Source organism: Carassius carassius, chromosome 24 (assembly GCF_963082965.1).
Source record: "Carassius carassius chromosome 24, fCarCar2.1, whole genome shotgun sequence".
NCBI classification, from domain to species: domain Eukaryota; kingdom Metazoa; phylum Chordata; class Actinopteri; order Cypriniformes; family Cyprinidae; genus Carassius; species Carassius carassius.
The window spans coordinates 27,158,376-27,177,995 of NC_081778.1; the positions used below are offsets into that span (position 1 = coordinate 27,158,376).

Below are 19,620 nucleotides of genomic sequence, written 5' to 3' on the forward strand. Positions count from 1 at the left end.
CAAAAATTATTTCTTTTATTTATTTATTTTTTATTTTTTTTGCTATTATAGAGCTCTTACATCATCAAGAACCTCCACCCTCTGAAGTCCTCCCTGCTGTAGAAGAGCAGCTGGAGCAGGACGTCTTCCAACATCAGGACATCCACATTCCAGTTAGTTTGACTGAAGAGGACAAGGCGAAAGAGCTGCAAAAGGGTAAGATTACTGCCATAATCTAGAACAATACACACATTCTCAGTTTTTCAAAGGTTTGCCTAAATGAAGAACCACTCTAATTTGAGTATGTAATATTTTATTCATATTATTTATGTGATTGGATTCATATTATTGTTATTCTCCTCTTTAGATCAGACTTCTCTACAGAAAATTGTAGAGATTCATGATCTTGGAGAAGATCCAGTGTCTGAAGTCCTCCCTGCTCCCGAGGAACAGCTGGAGCAGGATGTCCTCCAACCTCAGGATGCACACACTCCAGATAGCTCCTCTGGAGAAGATGAAGCAGAGGAGCCAAACAACAGTATGAATAATAAATACAATGAGAATTACAAAATGTGTTTCAAAATTCTAAAATGCATGAAAAATTAATGCTCAACATTCGTTCATCTTTTAATAGACCACATTTTTTTGGCTATATGAATTCAGTCACAAGCTGTGGGAAAGAGGCTATGTGCATGCAGGAACTCGATGCAAGGATGGCCTGAAGGTTTCTTTCTTTTTTTTTTACTTACAAAACTTATATATATATATCCATACCTGTTCAGTATTCACGACTGGAATGATCTCTGTGCACATGCTAAGTGGTTATTCTTTGTTTTGTTGATCAGGTGGCTCTGAAAATGGCTGACAAGACACCAGATATGCCATATATCAGAGTTGTAAGTTGCCTGTTCTCTATATCATGGCTTCTTGGTCACTGTTTTTAGTTTCTAACATCTTATATTCTTGTTAATCTGAGAAAGCAACTACATCTAAGCATCATATGTTCTTTCTTTTAGCCTGGTCATCCCAGACGGCTCCCCATAGAGATCGGCCTGACACTCATGGCCAATAAGGGCCCCAGCGTTTCACAGATAATTAAACTCCTGGACTGGCAGGATGACCCGGACCACTACGTCATGGTCTTTGAGTGGCTCATGCCTAGCATGAGCATGTTTAACTTCATGAAGCTCCGACAAAGGCTTGATGAGAAGATGGCACGACATGTTATGTGGCAGGTCATTCGTGTCACTAACATTTGCTGCGATCGTTTTGGTTGATATTAAATTGGAGAACCTCCTGGTGAACCCGGACACTTTGGAGGTCAAGTTGATCGACTTCGGGTGCGGCACGCTCATGAAGGACTCCGCCTACATGGCCTTTAATGGTATGTTTTATGATTTGCTAGCAGATTATTTAGCTAACTGAACACATTCTGCTTGTAGAAATGCATTATATATTAAAAGATTTCTAAAGCACATTTAGCCTAATATGTATATGTTCAATTGACAACACATACATTGAGCACTTAGCATAACTTAACAGTGGACTGAACATTTCTGTACTTAATACTTTGTTCATTTTATATAAAGAAACAACATTATGATCACAAGATTTGCAGTTTCATTGTCAATTCCGAAGACCAAAACGAACATCATTCCCGAGAGAAAAATACACCTTCATAAGTGAGCACCGAAGTTTTGCTTTAGCATTTAACACAATTTAGCATAATTTTTCCTTCCTGTCCACCACCCTATTAGAACAAACCTTAAACATACTGTACAACTTGAGAACCACAGATTTATGATAAATTAATGATTCAGTCTTGCATTTATTCAAAGGAGATAAAAGCTCTTTAAGAAAATGATCGCCTCAGAGAAGTAGCACAACAGGGATTTTAATTTTAAATAATTTAATACTTTTTAAAATTATTTGGTTTACTACATTTGACCTGTGTATCACACAAAACATACAAAATAACAAGAAATAGTTAATCCATAATCCATTAAATGATGCACTGACAGTGTAACAGTGACCCTTCTATGTGAATGGAGAGCAGAACACTGCGGTACGGCTCAAACTACCCAACAACAGATGGAGGTCAATTGTGTACAGCACCTAAAACACCCTTTACACTATTAACATCTTTTCAGGTACACTTGAACACAATTTCAACTCATTTAAATGTTTTTGTACAGCAGGTCAGAAATAATGGAGATATTTAGATACAAACATTTAGAAACAAATCAAACTCCTGGTTATCTCACTTGTGTGTTAAATGAAAAGAGGAGAATCGCTAAAATCAATGAATACGCGGCAAAGTGCCAAGATTCTCGTAATTGCACCAGGATTACAAATAGCTAGGTAGTCAGAGATCTGGATTTCAGTCGGACAGTTGTGTTTTATCGCGATTATTTTCAGGAAGATTGCTGTAACCATTGAGCTCCGGCTGCTCATATATTATTTCTTACAAACATCCTGGAACACAAAAGCTACGTCAAAGTGAAAATGCACCACCAACAATTCTGTATTAAACATTAAAATTTGTTTCAATAAAAATAAAAAATGACAAGAATAAAACCCTACAGGCATAAAAAAATATTCCTCTTTTCGTTTTCATGATACATTTCAAGTACACTAAAAGTTTAATTCACATCAAGTATAGAACATCTCAAAGCAGAAGCACTAAATTCACTCACATCATAAGCTTGAGTTAAACTATGTGTTTGACACGGATACACTGCACTGCAGCTCTTTAGGGAAATTGATTCTCATGTATTTTGTGCAGAGATTCCTCCTCTGAATGTAAACTGAGCTCCAAGCTCGTCTTTAACTATTTGCAGCATGTTACCACAGACACACATCCAAGTGATTGTTCATATTCACAATAATAATATGAAATCAGTGCTGAGGCAGCATAGTATATTGCACGTTCAAACGCTTGAGACACATTTGTATTCTGTACAGTATGTACACAATATCTGTGCTCTGTGTCTCTCTCCCCTCCACTAAGTTGGGTCAGGGTGGATCTGTGTGGTTTTGGATGGGCTTTGTAGAGTTTCTTTGGGATTTTGAGTTTCAAGAATTGCACTTCACTTATTTTGTATCACTTAGAAGACTTTAAGAAAGATAAACGACCCATCCAAAAGCCCTGAAACATGCAGTATGTTTAACTGATACAATTATGTTTTTAGTTATATAGCTTTTTTAATGTTTATATGTTAATTGATTCCTGTAGTATTTTATTGCATTTTCATAATGCAATTAAATTTTCTTCAGAAATTTGTTCATCATCTAACACTATTGTTTGTTACAGGAATATTTAGCAGTCAGACATCTCCGATACTCTATAGTGTACTACCAGTGGAAAAAAATCAGGAAGCTTGTCATTGCCAAAATAAAAATCCTTCAAGGACTACAATTCCTAACCTTCAGTCCAAAACAATCACGCAGTAATAAATATTGCATTAAAAATAACTGAGCACTATTATGTACAAGTAAAATTAAATTCACATTTGAATGAAACTATTGAATCATTTTAGCTGTACTGTAATGGCAGAAGAAATTAATTTTAGAGTTTTGAACTACATTTGATGTTGAGGGATGTGCATTTTATCAGGAATATTAAGAGTATTAACACAATTATTCCACAGGATCATCACAGAAAAAAAAAACATGCAAAATTGTGCTTTTAGGTTTACATCAGCTTATTGGGACTCTTATTGTGTCATCTTTGTACCTTATTTACCCCTAAAAATGTATAGTAGTAACTTAAGTGTATATATTACTATTCTTAGGTACAAATATGCACCTTTTAGGGGTAGATCAAGTATAAATGGGTCCTTTTAAGGGTACTGTCCCATCAACAAGCAGCTGTACCCCCTAAAGGTTCAATTTTTGCATTTTTGTTTTCTGACAGTGCACAACAATAAGAAGGCTGATAGCCATAACAGCGCTTATACTTAGAGAAACCTGTAGAACACAAAATCTGTGCATTTTTTTATCTGAGGGTTGCAGCAATTTCAAACACCAACAGCACTTCGATTGACACTAATGGGTCCATCTTCAAGTATTCTCAATGATCAAGGAATAATCATAAATAACATTAGAAGGGTCTCCAAATTTGCAATAACTGATCCCTTTTATGATCTTGAATGACCGTGACTCATTTTCTCTTTCACTGTCTGGATTTGCAGATGGGTTTGTCTCCACAATGCATATTTTTGATGTATGTATTGATTTCTAAAGGAGCTAAACTGGACCAGAGAAGGTTTGCCTCAAAGATGATGTAGATGAACCTGGTGATGAAAAATTTCGGCCAGCTCTGACTCTCTCTGTCTCTCTTGTTTTTCTTCTCTCTTGCCCTCAATCTCCATTCATCTCCATCACCTTTTCTGTGAGGATTTCCCGGAAAGTCGAAAGCTGCTTCATCTGCTCTGTCTGCATCGAGTGTCGTCTCATCAGTTTCTTCTTCATCTTGAAGTCTGGTCCACGTTTTGGGGATGATGGCGCAACTGGCAGCAGGATCTTGCTCCCTGAGTGAATGGGAGAAGTGGGCTTTCCATTGGCTCGGATATCAGGAATTGGTCGCTGAGGGTTGACATTGAGAGGAGGAAGGAACCCAGGTCTTGTGTGGGAGATGTGGTCCAAAAGGAGAGTACCTGATCCCCGCCGTTCCAACAGTCCTGTTGTACGTCGCCGCATTGTGATAGGAGACACAGAGTTGGGAATGCTCTCCAGAGACTCTCGAGAAGAGCTGGTGAGCAGCGACAAGGGAGAGGCATTGTACTTGCGGCGCTCAACTGAGACACGTCCAGAATCTGGAGATCCGGGGATGGAGGCAGGGCACAGGTAGGTGTCCGACTCGTAGTGTTCCATGCGGGTGAGTTTGGGGTGTGGTAAGCCACGGACCCCCGTCGGTGCCTGAGCAACATTGTCCTGAGTCTCAGGAGCCGTGTTTCTACGATACAGTGACTGATGCTGATGGACTTTATCCGCCCAGGAAGAGCCACACAGTGCTGCATAGTCTTCCGAACAGGACCGGTCCATCAGCTTTGGAGAAGATGGGTCATGGGTCTCAATACTGTGCCTTCGGGACAGGAGAGGTCTACCTGGACCAGAAACTGTCATCCCATTCATCTCCGAAACCAACTTGTCTTCCTCTGTTAAATCACCCTCTATCCGCTCTGCTCTCTCAGCAAGTACAGAAGGAGCCACCAGACCCCATGGTTCAGAGTTTAGTCTTTTCAGAAGCTTACGAGGTGGTGGTCTCCTCTCCCCTTGTGGTCTGCTGGAGGGTAGTGGGAGTACTGAAGTCATGGCGAAGCTGAAGATACCTTCCTCCTCCTCACTGGGGGCAGAGCCAGAGGTATGGATCTCCACCTCAGATGGAGACATGCAAGCAGGGGAGAGCTTGTCCACTATACCCGGAGAAGGTGGGGAGTTCAGGTATTGTTTGGTCTTTTTAGTGCCAGAGGGAGATGTATCGGTAGTAATTATGATAACCTCTTTACCTTTGGCTTTGCAGGCATCCAGCAGAACCTGTAGAGTATCCCTGTCACCCTTATTGATGGCGTGTACAAGTGCCGAGGCCCCAGAGTAATCCTTCAAGCTGGGATCAGCACCATTTTCCAGCAGCAGTGACACCACCTCTTTGCCTGCCTGTTCTGCACACGCATGCATCAGGGCAGTCCGACCTGATTTGTCAGGGATGTTCGGGTCTGCTCCCTTCTCAAGCAGGTACCGCACCATTCTCTGCCGGTTCTGTGGTTCATCGTATCCCGCCAGACAGGCCGCTATTATGGGCGTCTCCCCTCGCTCGTTCCCTTCATTGATATAGGCTCCGCCCTCCAGGAGGAGGCGAGTGAGGCGGAGTTTGCCTTGGAATACTGCCTTCAGAAGGGCATTGCCCTCTGTGTGCAAGGCCCCTCCATCACCCATGATGTCTCGCTGTCCACCTCTAAAATCCCAGAACCCCTCTCCTCCTCCGGCCTCAGAACTGTTGGGACATCCCAGCTCAGACTCTGGTGAACCTGTAATGAAAACAAATAAAAGTGATTTATCATGGGGGTTGTTTGACATTTGACTATGGACCTTTTTCACATTTCCGGGTTTCTCAGTAGCGGAAGTCATCATTGGGTTAACTTGAAGAGCAGTAAATGGGAGAGTACCACAAATATATTTTTGCATTCCCATTTGCTCAAATAGCAAAAGTAAAACTCCACGATAGTGTTTTCATGACTTTCAATAAAAGATAAAAATTGTGAGAGACTGATAACGGCAGTCAGAACAGAGAACAATAAAATTTACCATCTCTCCCATAGACGCTGCATTTCAAAACACCCTTGCATTATTGTTAACTGTTTTTTTTTTTTTTGTTATTTGATGTAAAGGTGATATGATACAAAGAATAATGTTATAAATATACATAAAAAAACTATCTATCTATCTATCTATCTATCTATCTATCTATCTATCTATCTATCTACTGTATCTATCTACTGTATCTATCTACTGTATCTATCTATCTATCTATCTAACTATCTATTAATTTCTTTCCTTTTTTAATATGAGGCTTTGTCAAGCCAACATTTAAACATTTCGACAAACTTTGCTTTTCTAGTTAACATTAATAAACTGATTTGAATTTTAATTCCTTACAAAGAAGGACATTTAAGTATCTTGTTTACTATCTCAAAGTAAATTAAGTTGAAATTCAGGAATTTAACTGGAATTTAACAGGCATTCTCAATTCAGTTCTAAATGGCACACAACGCAAATTAATCAAACAAAGTCTGAAATCTGAAAGCACATTATTTTGATCAGATTCAAAACCTCATTATCCACAGCACACAAAACTCTCTAATTTATCTATACTGTCTCACTAGTAACATTTAACTATGAGCTTAACGCATTAACTAAAATGAATGTATACAGCCTTATTGTAAGGTCTTGCCGTCTTACTCGGTTGTGTTCTGACAGTGTCTTGTGGACTGACACTCTGTACTACCCTGTATTCTTAAACACAGTCTCCTCTCCGTCTTTTCTGTAATGAAGGCAGGAGAGAGATGATAATGGTGTGGTAAAGAAAAGAAAATGTAATTCCTGAGTGGTGCAAAGAGCATCAAAACATGTGACGAGCTCAGTCACCTCTGCAAATCTACAAATAATTTATGACATGCATTCATCTTACACACAGATACCAGGCATTTACTAACACAAAAATTATGTTGTTTGAAATTATTTTTCATTTGTTATCAGATATATTACAATTGCAATGTATGGTAAATAAACTGTAATTCCAATGCTTAACAATTGTTCTTGAGAAACAGGATTTGTTTTGGACTGAAAAACAAAAAATGTGCGAGCTAGTTATAATGTGAAACATGATCATAATACCTAAAATATCCAATGCTTTCGGGTGCACATTCACCCTCAATCAGAAACATTCCCATCATGCAATCCTTTGGCTATATGGAACGTAGGCCATCAGATCATTAACCTAACTATCTTGGTAAGATGATTAGAACAAACGACAGGGGGTGTGGCAGGAGGGCATCCATTCCAATAATAGCATAATTAACATGCTGCATCCTTCAAAATCAGCTTGAACCTATTTGAAATTCATTGAGCCCAAAGTCACATAGCAAACTGATATAAGCACTGTGAGTACAAAGCTCTGCCTCTTCTCAAACAGAAACTGAGCATAAACAGGGAGGAAAGGAGAATGAAATTGGTTTGGCTCTAAGTTGGCGGTCGATCATGTATTGTCACGGAGGGTTGTCAGGGAGGTTCAGCTATGGATGCTGGTGACGTTAAGAGAGTTATTATCTGTGTAAGGTCAAAAAACGAACATGTTATATTGTATTTTCTTTATGTTCATATTCCTTCACAGTCGAATTAACTGAAGACAATAAGACCTATATTCTTCTATATATAATTTGTTTGATTTAGTTGTCTTCCTCTAGCTCCATGCACTCCTGAGCACTGTTATAAAGCAGAGACCTATGCTGGCCCTGGACAACACATAATGGATAACAGCCCATTACAGTATAGATAATTATAATGTTTGACAAACTATTTATCAAAGAACCCTGAAAAAAATGTATCACAGTTTCCACAGAAATATAAAGCAGCAACTGCTTCGACATTGGTGGTTATAATCAGTGTTTCTTGGGCACCAAATCAGCAGATTAGATTGATTTCTGAAGAATCACGTGACACTGAAGACTGGAGTAATGGCTACTGAAGATTCAGCTTTGCATCAATTACAATACTATTTTTGATCGAAAAATGCAGCATAGGTGTGCATAAGAGACATCTTTACAAAACATTAAAAAATAAATAATAAATAAATACATAAACATGTATTGTATTGCCTAATAAATTGACATTCTTATATACAATGCATTTTACCTGTACTTTGACAGGCTTTAAATAGCTCATAAATAAAAACAGTCTCTAGGAAGTGATGATTCACCCAGTGATGCTTTACAAAACACTGCATATATCATCTGCATATGCCAGGATCTGTGATTTAAAATAAATGTCCTGAGGATGGAAAAATACATTTTTCCTTTAAACCTTTTTATATTTACATTATATTGTAACTTGACCTCAACAACCATCGCTAAAATCGATCAGCCCCCAAGAAATAGAGTCAGTGCTTCCTACTCTATCTCTGGCGATGTAAAGAACATTGGGAACGTCAAGAGTGTGTACAAGCTGTGCAGAATTAATATCCTCCTGAAACACACCAACACACCCACAGAACCCAAGCTGCTTCTTCTGCCTGCCTTCTTAAGGAATTCTCTGTGATTTCTGAGCCAGCTCAGCCCAGAAAAGCAAGAGGAATGCTGTTTTTGCATACTGATTATGGGAAGTATAGAGGAACAGGGAGAAAAGAACTGTTCTTTGAAAATGTAATCACAAAAAAATCCATCTTTAAGAGACTAGGGTCTCCAGTATTCGAGACGGTGAGGTTAATCTCCCGTCTCACACACACACACAGTGCAGCATGGATGACTCATCTCCATGATAGACTCACTAGAGAGATGTGGCGGGCATCATCTCTCAGGAGATCATCCTGCTGAAACCCACAGGCCTCCTTACATGTATCCTGACCTGACATGTGCATTGTGACCAGTATGTTTTAAATGATCCAGAGAGAATTAAAGGGGAAAAAAGGAAAAAGGGGGGATTGGTAAATTACAAATAAAGTAATTTGCATACTTTATAGATACTCTAGAACCACAAGGGATATTTATACACAGATTGATTAAACAAGCAACACCTGGTACAATTCAGGGAGGGATTGAGAACACTACATTTGCCGATGGATTTTTGCAAATTGACTTATGTTGCATTGAAGGTATACACGTGATCAGTTTTGTCTTTAACCCCATAAAACACAGGCACAAAACAACTTCAAAATAAGGTCTTGGTCCTAAATGGAACAAGACTTGCTTGGAAAAAAAACAGATTACAGATGTCTGATTTTTTAGTTGCGTAACTCAAAAATTTATGTTATGTCACACCTCCATATTGAATATGCCATACTTACTTTTTCCATTATCTTTCAATTCATACAGGTGGACAAACAACTGTCATCATCTTTCAATCATGTCAACATTTCTGTGGCTTTGTTCAGACAGGCAGTACTTCCAGCTTCAAATCTCTTGTATTTTGTAGCCTGAACAGCACAAAACACACACACACACACACACACACACACACATGAAATCATGATTTTAACCGACCTTATCTAAAACCAAATAAATAGGATTAAAGATTTAAAGACATATTTATGAAATCACATTTCATCTGATTGGATTTTAAATAGGTTTGTCTAGTACACTTAAAAAAAAAAAAAAAAGGTTAAAAAGTTTTGAGTTTTTGTTCCCTGGGGTATTTTTCAGTGAACAGTTCTTAAAAGAATATTTTTTCTTAGTGTGAAAAGCATTTTAATAACCTATATATATATTGTTATTATTAATAATATATATATATATATATATTATTATTTTATTTTTATTTTTCAATAAAAGAACCTTTTGTATAACTGTTGCATTCTGTAGATAAAGGTTCTTCACAGAACTATTGATGCAAATATAGAACCTTTATTTTTAAGAGTGTACTTGTTTGCAGCTGTGTCTGAATTCACTCAGGCTAAATAAGCATTAGGCAAATACTGCAGATGATTATGCTTAATACTTTGAGAGAAACTAGAAATATGATTTATGGATTTATTGATGCATATCAAGCAGCTTTATGACTTCCATAACTGATTCTGTTATTTTCCTGTCAATCACTGTAAAGCTGCTTTGACACAATCTATGTATAAAGCACTGTAGAAATAAAGGTGACTTGACTTTACTCATTTTCTCTTGCATCCATTATGTATTGAAGGATGTCAGGATGACCAGTCAATATTTGATGTGTAAATATATCAGATATTTCCTACGCTGTTTGAACAAATGCATCCAATTTTAATCACTTGAAAAATGACAGAAGCAGACAGTCCCAAAGATTGAATCTGACAGATAAATTGGATTTATGTGCCATCTGAACAAAGCCTTTGCCCTTTCCAGAATTCCCTATGGATCTTTGAGTGTGTGCACATCAACGTAGTGGAGAGCCATTCGACATGACCAAAATAAACTTGCCAATTTTGCAGCATGTTGAATAGCACTTGCAGAGGGTCTGCATTTCAGCACCCCATGGGTGGAGGGAGGTGACATACCGAGCTGTCTGGTTGGGACAAATTGTATCTAATTCTCCATGCTTTTTCTGACAGAAGATGGAAATGAATAGCATGTCTTCAATCTCACGCCTCTGAGAGCCCCCACCCCTGGCTTTGTGTTTTACAGAACAACAGTGTGTGTGTGACTCAAGGCTACATTGGGGCCCATGACTAGAAGGGGCTGCACAGTTAAGCGTTATTGCCCCACCGAGAGTGCCGTGGTGCCTTTGAACCACTGTTTGCCTCATTAGATCACACGGATCGAGGAAGGTCCAATCACTTTTACAGCAGCTGAGTGAAATGCATCCATCAGTGGTGCACCGATGACCCTTTGACCCAGTCGCATCAGAACCGTTGAGGCAATTCATCACTCATATTGGCAGCTTCAAAGAGAACCATCCTGCAGAAGGGCGATTAGATTATCTCTTTCATACTAAGTGACCTAAGCGATCCTGCCATGTCCTCTGAACTGTTGTACATTTATTCTGTATTGTTAACTGTGGCATGTTTAGGTCCTGCTGTAATTTTTAATACCTTACATGTCGTGCCAAGTTCATTTTTCTTCTACACTTGGTCTTTAATGAGATGAATGACAGCTAAACCACTTGACTTGACTAGACTGAGTGTTCAGTGATTTAGAGAGCTGAGAATGAATTCTCCAATTCGAGAGCAATCTGTCTACTTTCACATAACTGCACACAATCACATACCAATGCATTCTTCACTGCCCTCGAACAGCAGATCTCAGAAATAAAATAAGGTTTTATGCAGACAGGAAAGCGACTTCATGTGATCAATGCAGAAATACGATTATTCATATACTGTCCAACATATAGGGGATACGTCATGCATTTAGGATCATTACATTTGTTTTTACCATTGTGATATCTCAGTGTACAGTAAAAATATAGTTAATTAAAAATATAAATAATTATTTTATTTTATTGTAAAAAAAACTAATTGTGCAACAAATAATCTACTAGCAATATGAATAACAACTTTAAAAAAATGTTCACATGGCATTGATAACTTAGTATTTTATACTACAATAATGAGAACTAGGGTGTAAGATGTACTTAACTGTCAAGAAAATCAAGAATCCAAACCATTCTAAAAATAGGCTTCATTTTCTATATGCAAAATACAATTACTTTTGTGGAGTGAAGTATGACTAGGGCATCTTTTTGCATTTTTAGTGAGATTCTCCTACATACCTTATCTACTAAAAGAATGTATGCATCATAGTATTTACACAGTGCTTCAATAAACTCCAAGATTACCATGGTACATGTCCAAAAACATAGTATTGCCATTGCTGTTCAAAAACCTTGTTAACAGTGTATTCATTCCAGTATGACGATATTATTACATTCTAATATAAACAGGTAAGGAAGCCAACAGTAACAATTAGCATGTTTTGATTCTGCAAGTGGAAATTTTGCTCAAAACATACTGAATGCTTTTCATATGTGTCGCTGTCCGCGGTACTGAATGTCATTTGCAAAGCGGAGCAGATACAGATTTTGAAGCGTTACAGACTCGATTCATACCGCCAGCTGCAAATATCTTTAACTCAGGACTTTTAGTCTTAAAGCATCAAAATTGGCGTCTATTCACGTCAGCTCTCTGCCTGACACAAAGCTTCAGCGTCCACAAATGAACTTCCAAACAGCAGACACACACTTCAAGCCTCTGTTAGAGCAAACGTGCACAAATCACCACATAAATGCTCAAATTTTAAGTTTTTGTGAAGTGAGAAAATGCACATTACAGCAGCATTAATATCAGTCTTAAATCGTATCCTTTAGATATCCAGCAAATCTTCAGTGATCTTTTATAAAAAGCGTCTTGAGGAAATGCCAGCAGACATTCAGTGTAACAGAGAATCCGAATTGCTGCGCATGAATTCGCAACGAACGCTCATAAAGCCTTATGGACAGCTGCAGCCACATGCACATCGGTCCTCCAACTCACACCTAAAATAAGCAACCAGCAACCATTTCTGATCAGCGCACATGCCAACAGAAAATCGTTAGCATGCTTCACAACATCGAAAGACGCGAATATTGCTCTAAGTGGTTTGCAGCGTAAATAATAAGAAAGACCGTGCAAGGGAATGTTAATATATCTATCCAATTATGACCATGCTCAGTTGAGAATAAAATTAAATTAAAATTAAATAATAATAATAATAATAAATGTTATCTTAAACATGACAAGCATTTTGAAAGCAACATTTGCAGGAGAGTATCTTGACAGAGTCTCACCGTGTATCTGCGGTCTTCACTCCATCAGAGCGGGTGATTTTAGCCCGAGAATCCAGCTGCTGTCTGCTGATCCCCGTGTCTTACACCCCCCACATCATCTCTCCTCCTGCGACCGAGAGTTTGGGAGACTCTGCGGGGGCGTAAAGTGGGCAGTGAGCTGATGCGAGGCTCCCACGATCACGCACAGACGCACTGAGGTCCAGCTTCACCGAGCAAACGCTGACTGACGGACTGACTGACGGAGTGCATGCACATGACCATCTCTGCTTGGGGGGAACTTATTAGATTATTTCAATTCTTTGATCATTTGAAGTTTATCATTGTATGATTCCCCGATTTTATTTATTGATTTATATTATTTTATTGGTATTTTTATGCACCCACGCATCTGTGCCATAGTGTGCTGTTTCTCACAAGCAGATGAAGATAATTTGATGCAGAAAATGTAAATGAGTTTAATAATAATAACAGTTTTGTCTAAGAAATAGACTAAATTTAGCTTGTTGTGATTTGATACATGAAAACATTTAAGCATTGTGTGTATTCGCTTTACATGCATTGCCAAGTTAAGGCTGCTCAGAGCAGGCTCTAAATTCCTGCTTAAAGGCGCAATGGCGCATTAAACCCATGCAAAATATAAAATATGCCAGCCTTGACCCAATTAAGCACCTGGTTATGAATGTAAATGATGCAGCATTGGTGCAGCCTGTTGTTGTCATGACAGAGCATTTATTTTAGAATTTAGCATGTTCTATATTCATAATTTTATTTTTGAATTACTTTAATGACATACTTGTGCAATCTTTGTAAATGCATGTATGCAGCCTCCATGTCGGCTTTGCAGAGTAAAGATGGCATGTATTAGGTCAATTTAACATTTAAGCTAAAATGCACTTAACACAAATTTATAGAGGAGCATATTCTCCCTCAACACAAATCTGGATTTTTGCTTGACTTTTTTTCTTTTTTGGGGGTCTAAATATATATCAAGGCCCTCTCTGCAAGAAAGCAGGGGGTGTGAAACAATTCTCAGACTGCATAAATACTAATTCAGTGACTATAGCTATTATTGAACACTGTTTCTATGGCAACTGATTCAGTGGATTCCAACAGAAGCGTTCCCACGGTGACATGCACATGCTGGAGGAGAGAGAGAGAAAGGTTATAAGTATGCGCTCTAATTCTACATGTTTAGATTTAAATTATAGTTTGAATATTATATCCCAATACTTCAGTTAATGTGTTTAGGTTTTATGTTATGTTATGTTTTGTTTAAACGAGGTTACCTTTTTTAAATCAGCACATGCCTAATTTCTGTCTCTCATACTCACACACATATTTTCTGATTTTGACGGGGGAGGCTGTGAGTCAGCAATATCATGGTTAGTTTTCCTTTCATTGTTTTTTTCTCTCCTTTTTTTTTTTTTTACAAATGCAGATTTTGGCTGAACTTCAACTGTTCTCAGGTTTTCCAGAAAAGCACAGTGCTGTGAGCAGCTTCACCCAAACAGATGGGAATGGAACTGCAGTGATAAATTATTGGTGCTTTTGGACTTTTAGAAAAAAAAAAACTTTTTTCACTCTGATTATTTTATAACCTTTGTCAAGTAACAATCATGGACACAAATGCATCAGAAGAATTGTGTGATTTATATTTGATAAATATTCGATATGTGGTGGAAATGTTTATGTTTGATGCTATTCTAGAATGACATTTTAAACAACTTTTATATTTTTTAAGTATCCTATAAACACATTTAAATAATATTTTCACACTTTTTCTTCATAATATGACAAAATTATAGCTTGATGCACAATAAACACATGTAATGTCAAGCATGCTCTTCCCCAACACTTGTGTGTTCCTGGCAACCAAGTACATTAACTTTTAAGAAAACTTTATTATGAGAAATTACATTTAACCGTGGCCCAGTCATAGTTTTTGGATGAAGAAAAAAAAAACGATTTTACCATGTTTCATAGTAAATAATTCAACTTTTTTAGATCACAGTTTCAAACGTAATAATTATTTTATTTATTTATGTTTTTTATTGTTAGTTTTAATTCAAATCAGCCCTTGGAATATAATATAAATGAAAAAAAAATCTTATTTTTTACAATGGTCAGCCATCAGAGCAGTTCCAATAAACCCTTTTATTATTATTATTATTATTATTATTATTATTATTAGTTCTGCATGACTCACTTTCACAGCAGACAGAAGCGGAACCATAAGTGAACACGCGCTCGTTTCCGGCAGGAACATTTTTACAGCGGGAGAAAACAAATATGCAAATGTTTGGCGGGTGATTTTGGGATTTTACTGCCCAATTTTACAACATCAGTAAAATCTGAATTTCCATGAAAACAACTGCGTGTAATATTCACGGATTATCCAATAAATGCTTGCACAGTGAAATGAAGTTTTAAATAGAGAGGGAATTTGGCGGAACTTTGTCTGTGAGTGAAAGAGGCGTGTTTAAATATTACATCTCGGTTTAAACAAATACATCTCAGTGTCTCAGATAATGGCAGGAATGGGCAGAGGGCACCCCTGTGTTTCAAGATAGAATAAATCCTCATCGGACTGATACGTATCGTTTTACATTACATCAATGCACTTGGCAGACGATTTTATTCTAAGCGACTTTTACTGTATTCATTGTACTTGCATTACCTGAGAATCGAACCCAGGACTTTGGCGTTGCTGGCAAAACGCTATTGTTGGAGCTACAGAAATACGCTCCTGTCCTGTTCAGCTGTCGCATGTACACTGTAAAATAAATAAAACAAATACAAAAAAAATTGTCTGAATGTCATCACAACAAAATATTAAAGTGCCACACTAATACACGTTTATTCTGGAAGTGTACTAATCCTTTTAAGAAAAATAGCACAAGTAAAAAAAAAAATACAAATTAAACAAAAATAGCACTAGCAAAATATTTGTATAAACATAAGGACAAGTTTAAAATTATTAAATATATTGTTATTAATTAAGATAAAAAAGTGGTTGTTTAGACACTATTAAGACAATGTGATGAAGTCACTGCAAAACATTTTATGAATAGTGAAGTTATTTATCATAAGCAAAACATATCTCATCTCTATCAGATATCCTTTATTAAAAGCTCATTTATATCAATAATTTGTTTAGTGGAGAGTTAACTGTCCCAGCAGGTGTTTGTTTGACCCCTGATTGTAGCCAGATGTGTATCAGCTGTCCCTCCGGACGTTTGTTTGATGTTTCAGCTCTTGGATCAGAAGCCAGTGCCTCTGCAGGCGGGTGAAGAGGCTGAGTACATGCTGGCACTCAAACGAGTTTAGAGGAGCCATGAAGACGCTCCCCTTTTACATCTGTCCTGCTGCACCCAAAAACAGGTCAGTATGGGCTCAAGGATGAGCTCTGGCATCGTTAAGACATCCTGGACTGTAGGAAGACAAAACACTGGGTTTTTGAGACAGATACTGTATCTGTATTCCAAGTTTGACTGAGTTATTTATAAATTCATGACAAATATTCACCATAAGTGTAAATACTCCTTTCTATAGCAATGTGTGATTAGCAATTTGAAGTTATTTTGTCCTCTTGACAGATCTGGAGGGTTATTCTGGCGTGTGGAAAATTGAAACCTCTGACAACAGTCTGGAACGGAAACCAGGTGAGTGATTCACTTTAATGCTATTTTAGTATTGTTTATATATTGTTTTAGTTTTTAATAATATTTTAAATGAGCTTTTATTTTTTTTATTATATTTTTATTTTAGATTTTACAGTTTTTATTTTTCATTTCTGTCATTTTGTTGCATTTTTGTGCTTTTGACATTTTTTAATAGTGTTTATGTTTAGAAAATATTTCTAAATAGCTTTAATTTATTACTTACTTACTATTACTTACTGGCATAATATTGAATTTTGATATGCCCCTCCTTTTATTTGCCAAAAAAGGGAAAACCCTGGGTTACAGTAAGATACAATACAAGTTAATTGATAAATGTTAAAATACACAATGTTTTAATAGTATACAGTAGTTACCAGTTACCAGTAGTTACTTTTTTTAAAACAAACTAAAAGCATTTCTGAATCTTTTTTTTTTTTTAGTTTTAGTTTTTTTAGTTACATTTACATTTCTAATTTCAGTTTTATTTAATTTAATATATATATATATATATATATATATATATATATATATATTAGCTTAATTTCAATTAAATATGTTTTCAATACTTTTAGTTAACAATATAAACAGTGATTCACTTGAATGTGATCCTCTACATCCATTTGTGTTTTAGATTGGAGGTGTTTTCCAAAGGAGCTGCGCATGAGGGACAAGAGACCCCTGAGAGACAGTGAGTGTGTCTGATGCTGTTAACTAGCTATTAAGCTCTAATACTGGACACTGTGTTATACTGCAGTGACACCCTGTCCTGGAAGCATGCGTTTGTAAATGTGTTCTTTTTAAAGCCCTAGTAAGGGAGCAGGTGAGGCTGATGTCCTCATGAATGAGTGTGTAAAGACGTGTTTCGCTCTCTGACTCATCAGCGTCTCTGGAGAAATCAGAGAGACGTCTCTCAGCCGCGCTGCACACACATCTCCAAAATGAAAGGATAGAGAGAAAGAGGAGATGAGAGAAGGATGAAAGTTAAGGCTTGAAGAGTGTTTGTCACCAAGAGAGAAGCAAGATTATTTTTAGTCCTTCTGTGTCTTTTGTCAGAGGAGCTGTGATCAATGAGTTGATGTTATTATCGGAGGATGTTGCTGATGTCATTTCCACTGTCATAAACACGGTTTTGCTTATATGGTTACAGAAAGCCCAGCTGTTCCCAGACAACCCAAATAGCCACGAGTGAACAAAGAGGAGATGATACGCAAACTGAAGGTGCACAAATACCTGTTTTGGGTGCCACTGTGTAACACATTCAGAAATAAGGCGTTTTAATCTATGTTAATACACATGTGCATATATAATGTGACAGACTGTATGTGTTTCTCTATAAAGACTCTGGAACAGAAAGAGGAAGAGGGGAGTTCTGATGAAGAGGAGGGAAAGAAAAAGAAGCCAGAAGAGGAAGAGGCTGAGGGAGAGGAGGAGTATTTGATGACTCCTTTTTTGGGATATTAAGTCAGTATGTTTGATCTAGAACAACAGGGAATGTAAAGAAATGGTGTTCAGTTTAGAGGAAAAATTAACCTGCATTTTAAATATTTACAGTTTTAATAAAATGTATACTGTACCTTGAATGCATTGTAAGTCACTTGGATAAAATATTCTGGTCAATTCATATGAAATATTCTTGCTTTAATACAAGATAGGATCAATTGGAAGCAGAGTTATTTTAGTTTTATTTATATACTCTAATACAAGGATTTATCGGTAACACTTTACACTAAGGTTCTGTTAGTTAACATTGGTTACTGCAATAACTAACATGAACTTACAGAGAGCAAGAAATCTTTGTTAACATTAGTTAATAGAAATATAACTATTGTTAGTTCATGTTAGCTTTAAAGCATTTATAGCATTAAATGATGTTAACAGATAACTTTTGATTTTAATAGTTAGTAAATGTTGAAATTAACATCAGCTAAGATTAATTTCATTGATACTTCATGTTAAATAATATAGTTACCTAATGTTGACAAATTAAACCTTATTGTAAAGTCTAACCGATTATTTATATTTTGAATTAGGTTTTATTTTTATGTTTTTATTTCAGTTATAGTAATTTTGTTATGTGCGTTTGTCATTTTATATATAAATTACTTAGCATTATTTTTACTGTAGTCTTACTAATTTTAGCACTTAGTTGCCAAGGCCACATTTTAAATTCTAATTGAATATTTGACCCTGGACCACAAAACCAGTCTTAAGTTACAATTTTTCGAAACTGAGATTCATACATCAGCTGTAAACTTTGCAGTTGTCTTTTGTGGTCTACAAAGTTGTCTTTGAAGTTGTCCAAATGAATTCTTAGCAATGCATATTACTAATCAAACATTAACTTTTGATATATGTACGGTAGGAAATTTACAAAGTATCTTCATGGAACATGATCTTTACTTAATATCCTAATGATTTTTGGCATAAAAGAAAAATCAATAATTTTAATGTTTTTTTGGCTATTGCTAAACATATATCCCAGCGACTTACAGTAAGACTGGTTTTGTAGTCCAGGGTCACATATTTCATTTCATCTTTATTTAAATTATTGGGTTTTAGTTAACAATAACAGATTGGTGGTATATGTGGCATAATGTTCTATGAAATAATTATTTCAACTTCTCCCCTCGTTAATTTACCAAAAAAGGGGTAAAATCTGAGTTACATTGAGAAGCTTAACATTTCTGCTTTAAAAACTTATAACAAATGTCCTCATTTACTTCTTCTAAGTGCCTTTGGATCACCTTGATTTTTGCCTTTTTAGAATACAACGGATGAATTGAAATTGTGTGGAAATCAATATTATGCCACAAAGGCTTTTGATTGATTAAACCAAGATTTAATATAAGTTTTAACCAATTAATCCTATGTATGTTTGTAACAGGAAACAGATTACATCATCATGTCTTACTTTGACAATGGGGAGGAGGTCGGAGGAGACAGTGATGATAATATTGATGAAGCTTTTTACTGA

General features: G+C 36.6%; 1 protein-coding gene and 1 pseudogene across 1 annotated transcript; one reads left to right on the forward strand and one right to left on the reverse strand.

Moving 5' to 3' along the window:
* Positions 1 to 1,871: 1,871 nt before the first annotated feature.
* LOC132103340 (ankyrin repeat domain-containing protein 34A-like) lies at positions 1,872 to 13,215 on the reverse strand. Its single transcript, XM_059508378.1, has 2 exons — positions 12,985 to 13,215; positions 1,872 to 6,008 (listed from the first exon to the last, which is right to left on the reverse strand). The coding sequence occupies exon 2, from the start codon at positions 5,914 to 5,916 to the stop codon at positions 4,342 to 4,344; it is 1,575 nt and encodes a 524-aa protein (XP_059364361.1). The 5' UTR covers positions 5,917 to 6,008; positions 12,985 to 13,215; the 3' UTR covers positions 1,872 to 4,341.
* Positions 5,918 to 19,620, forward strand: LOC132103527 (DNA-directed RNA polymerase III subunit RPC7-like; annotated as a pseudogene).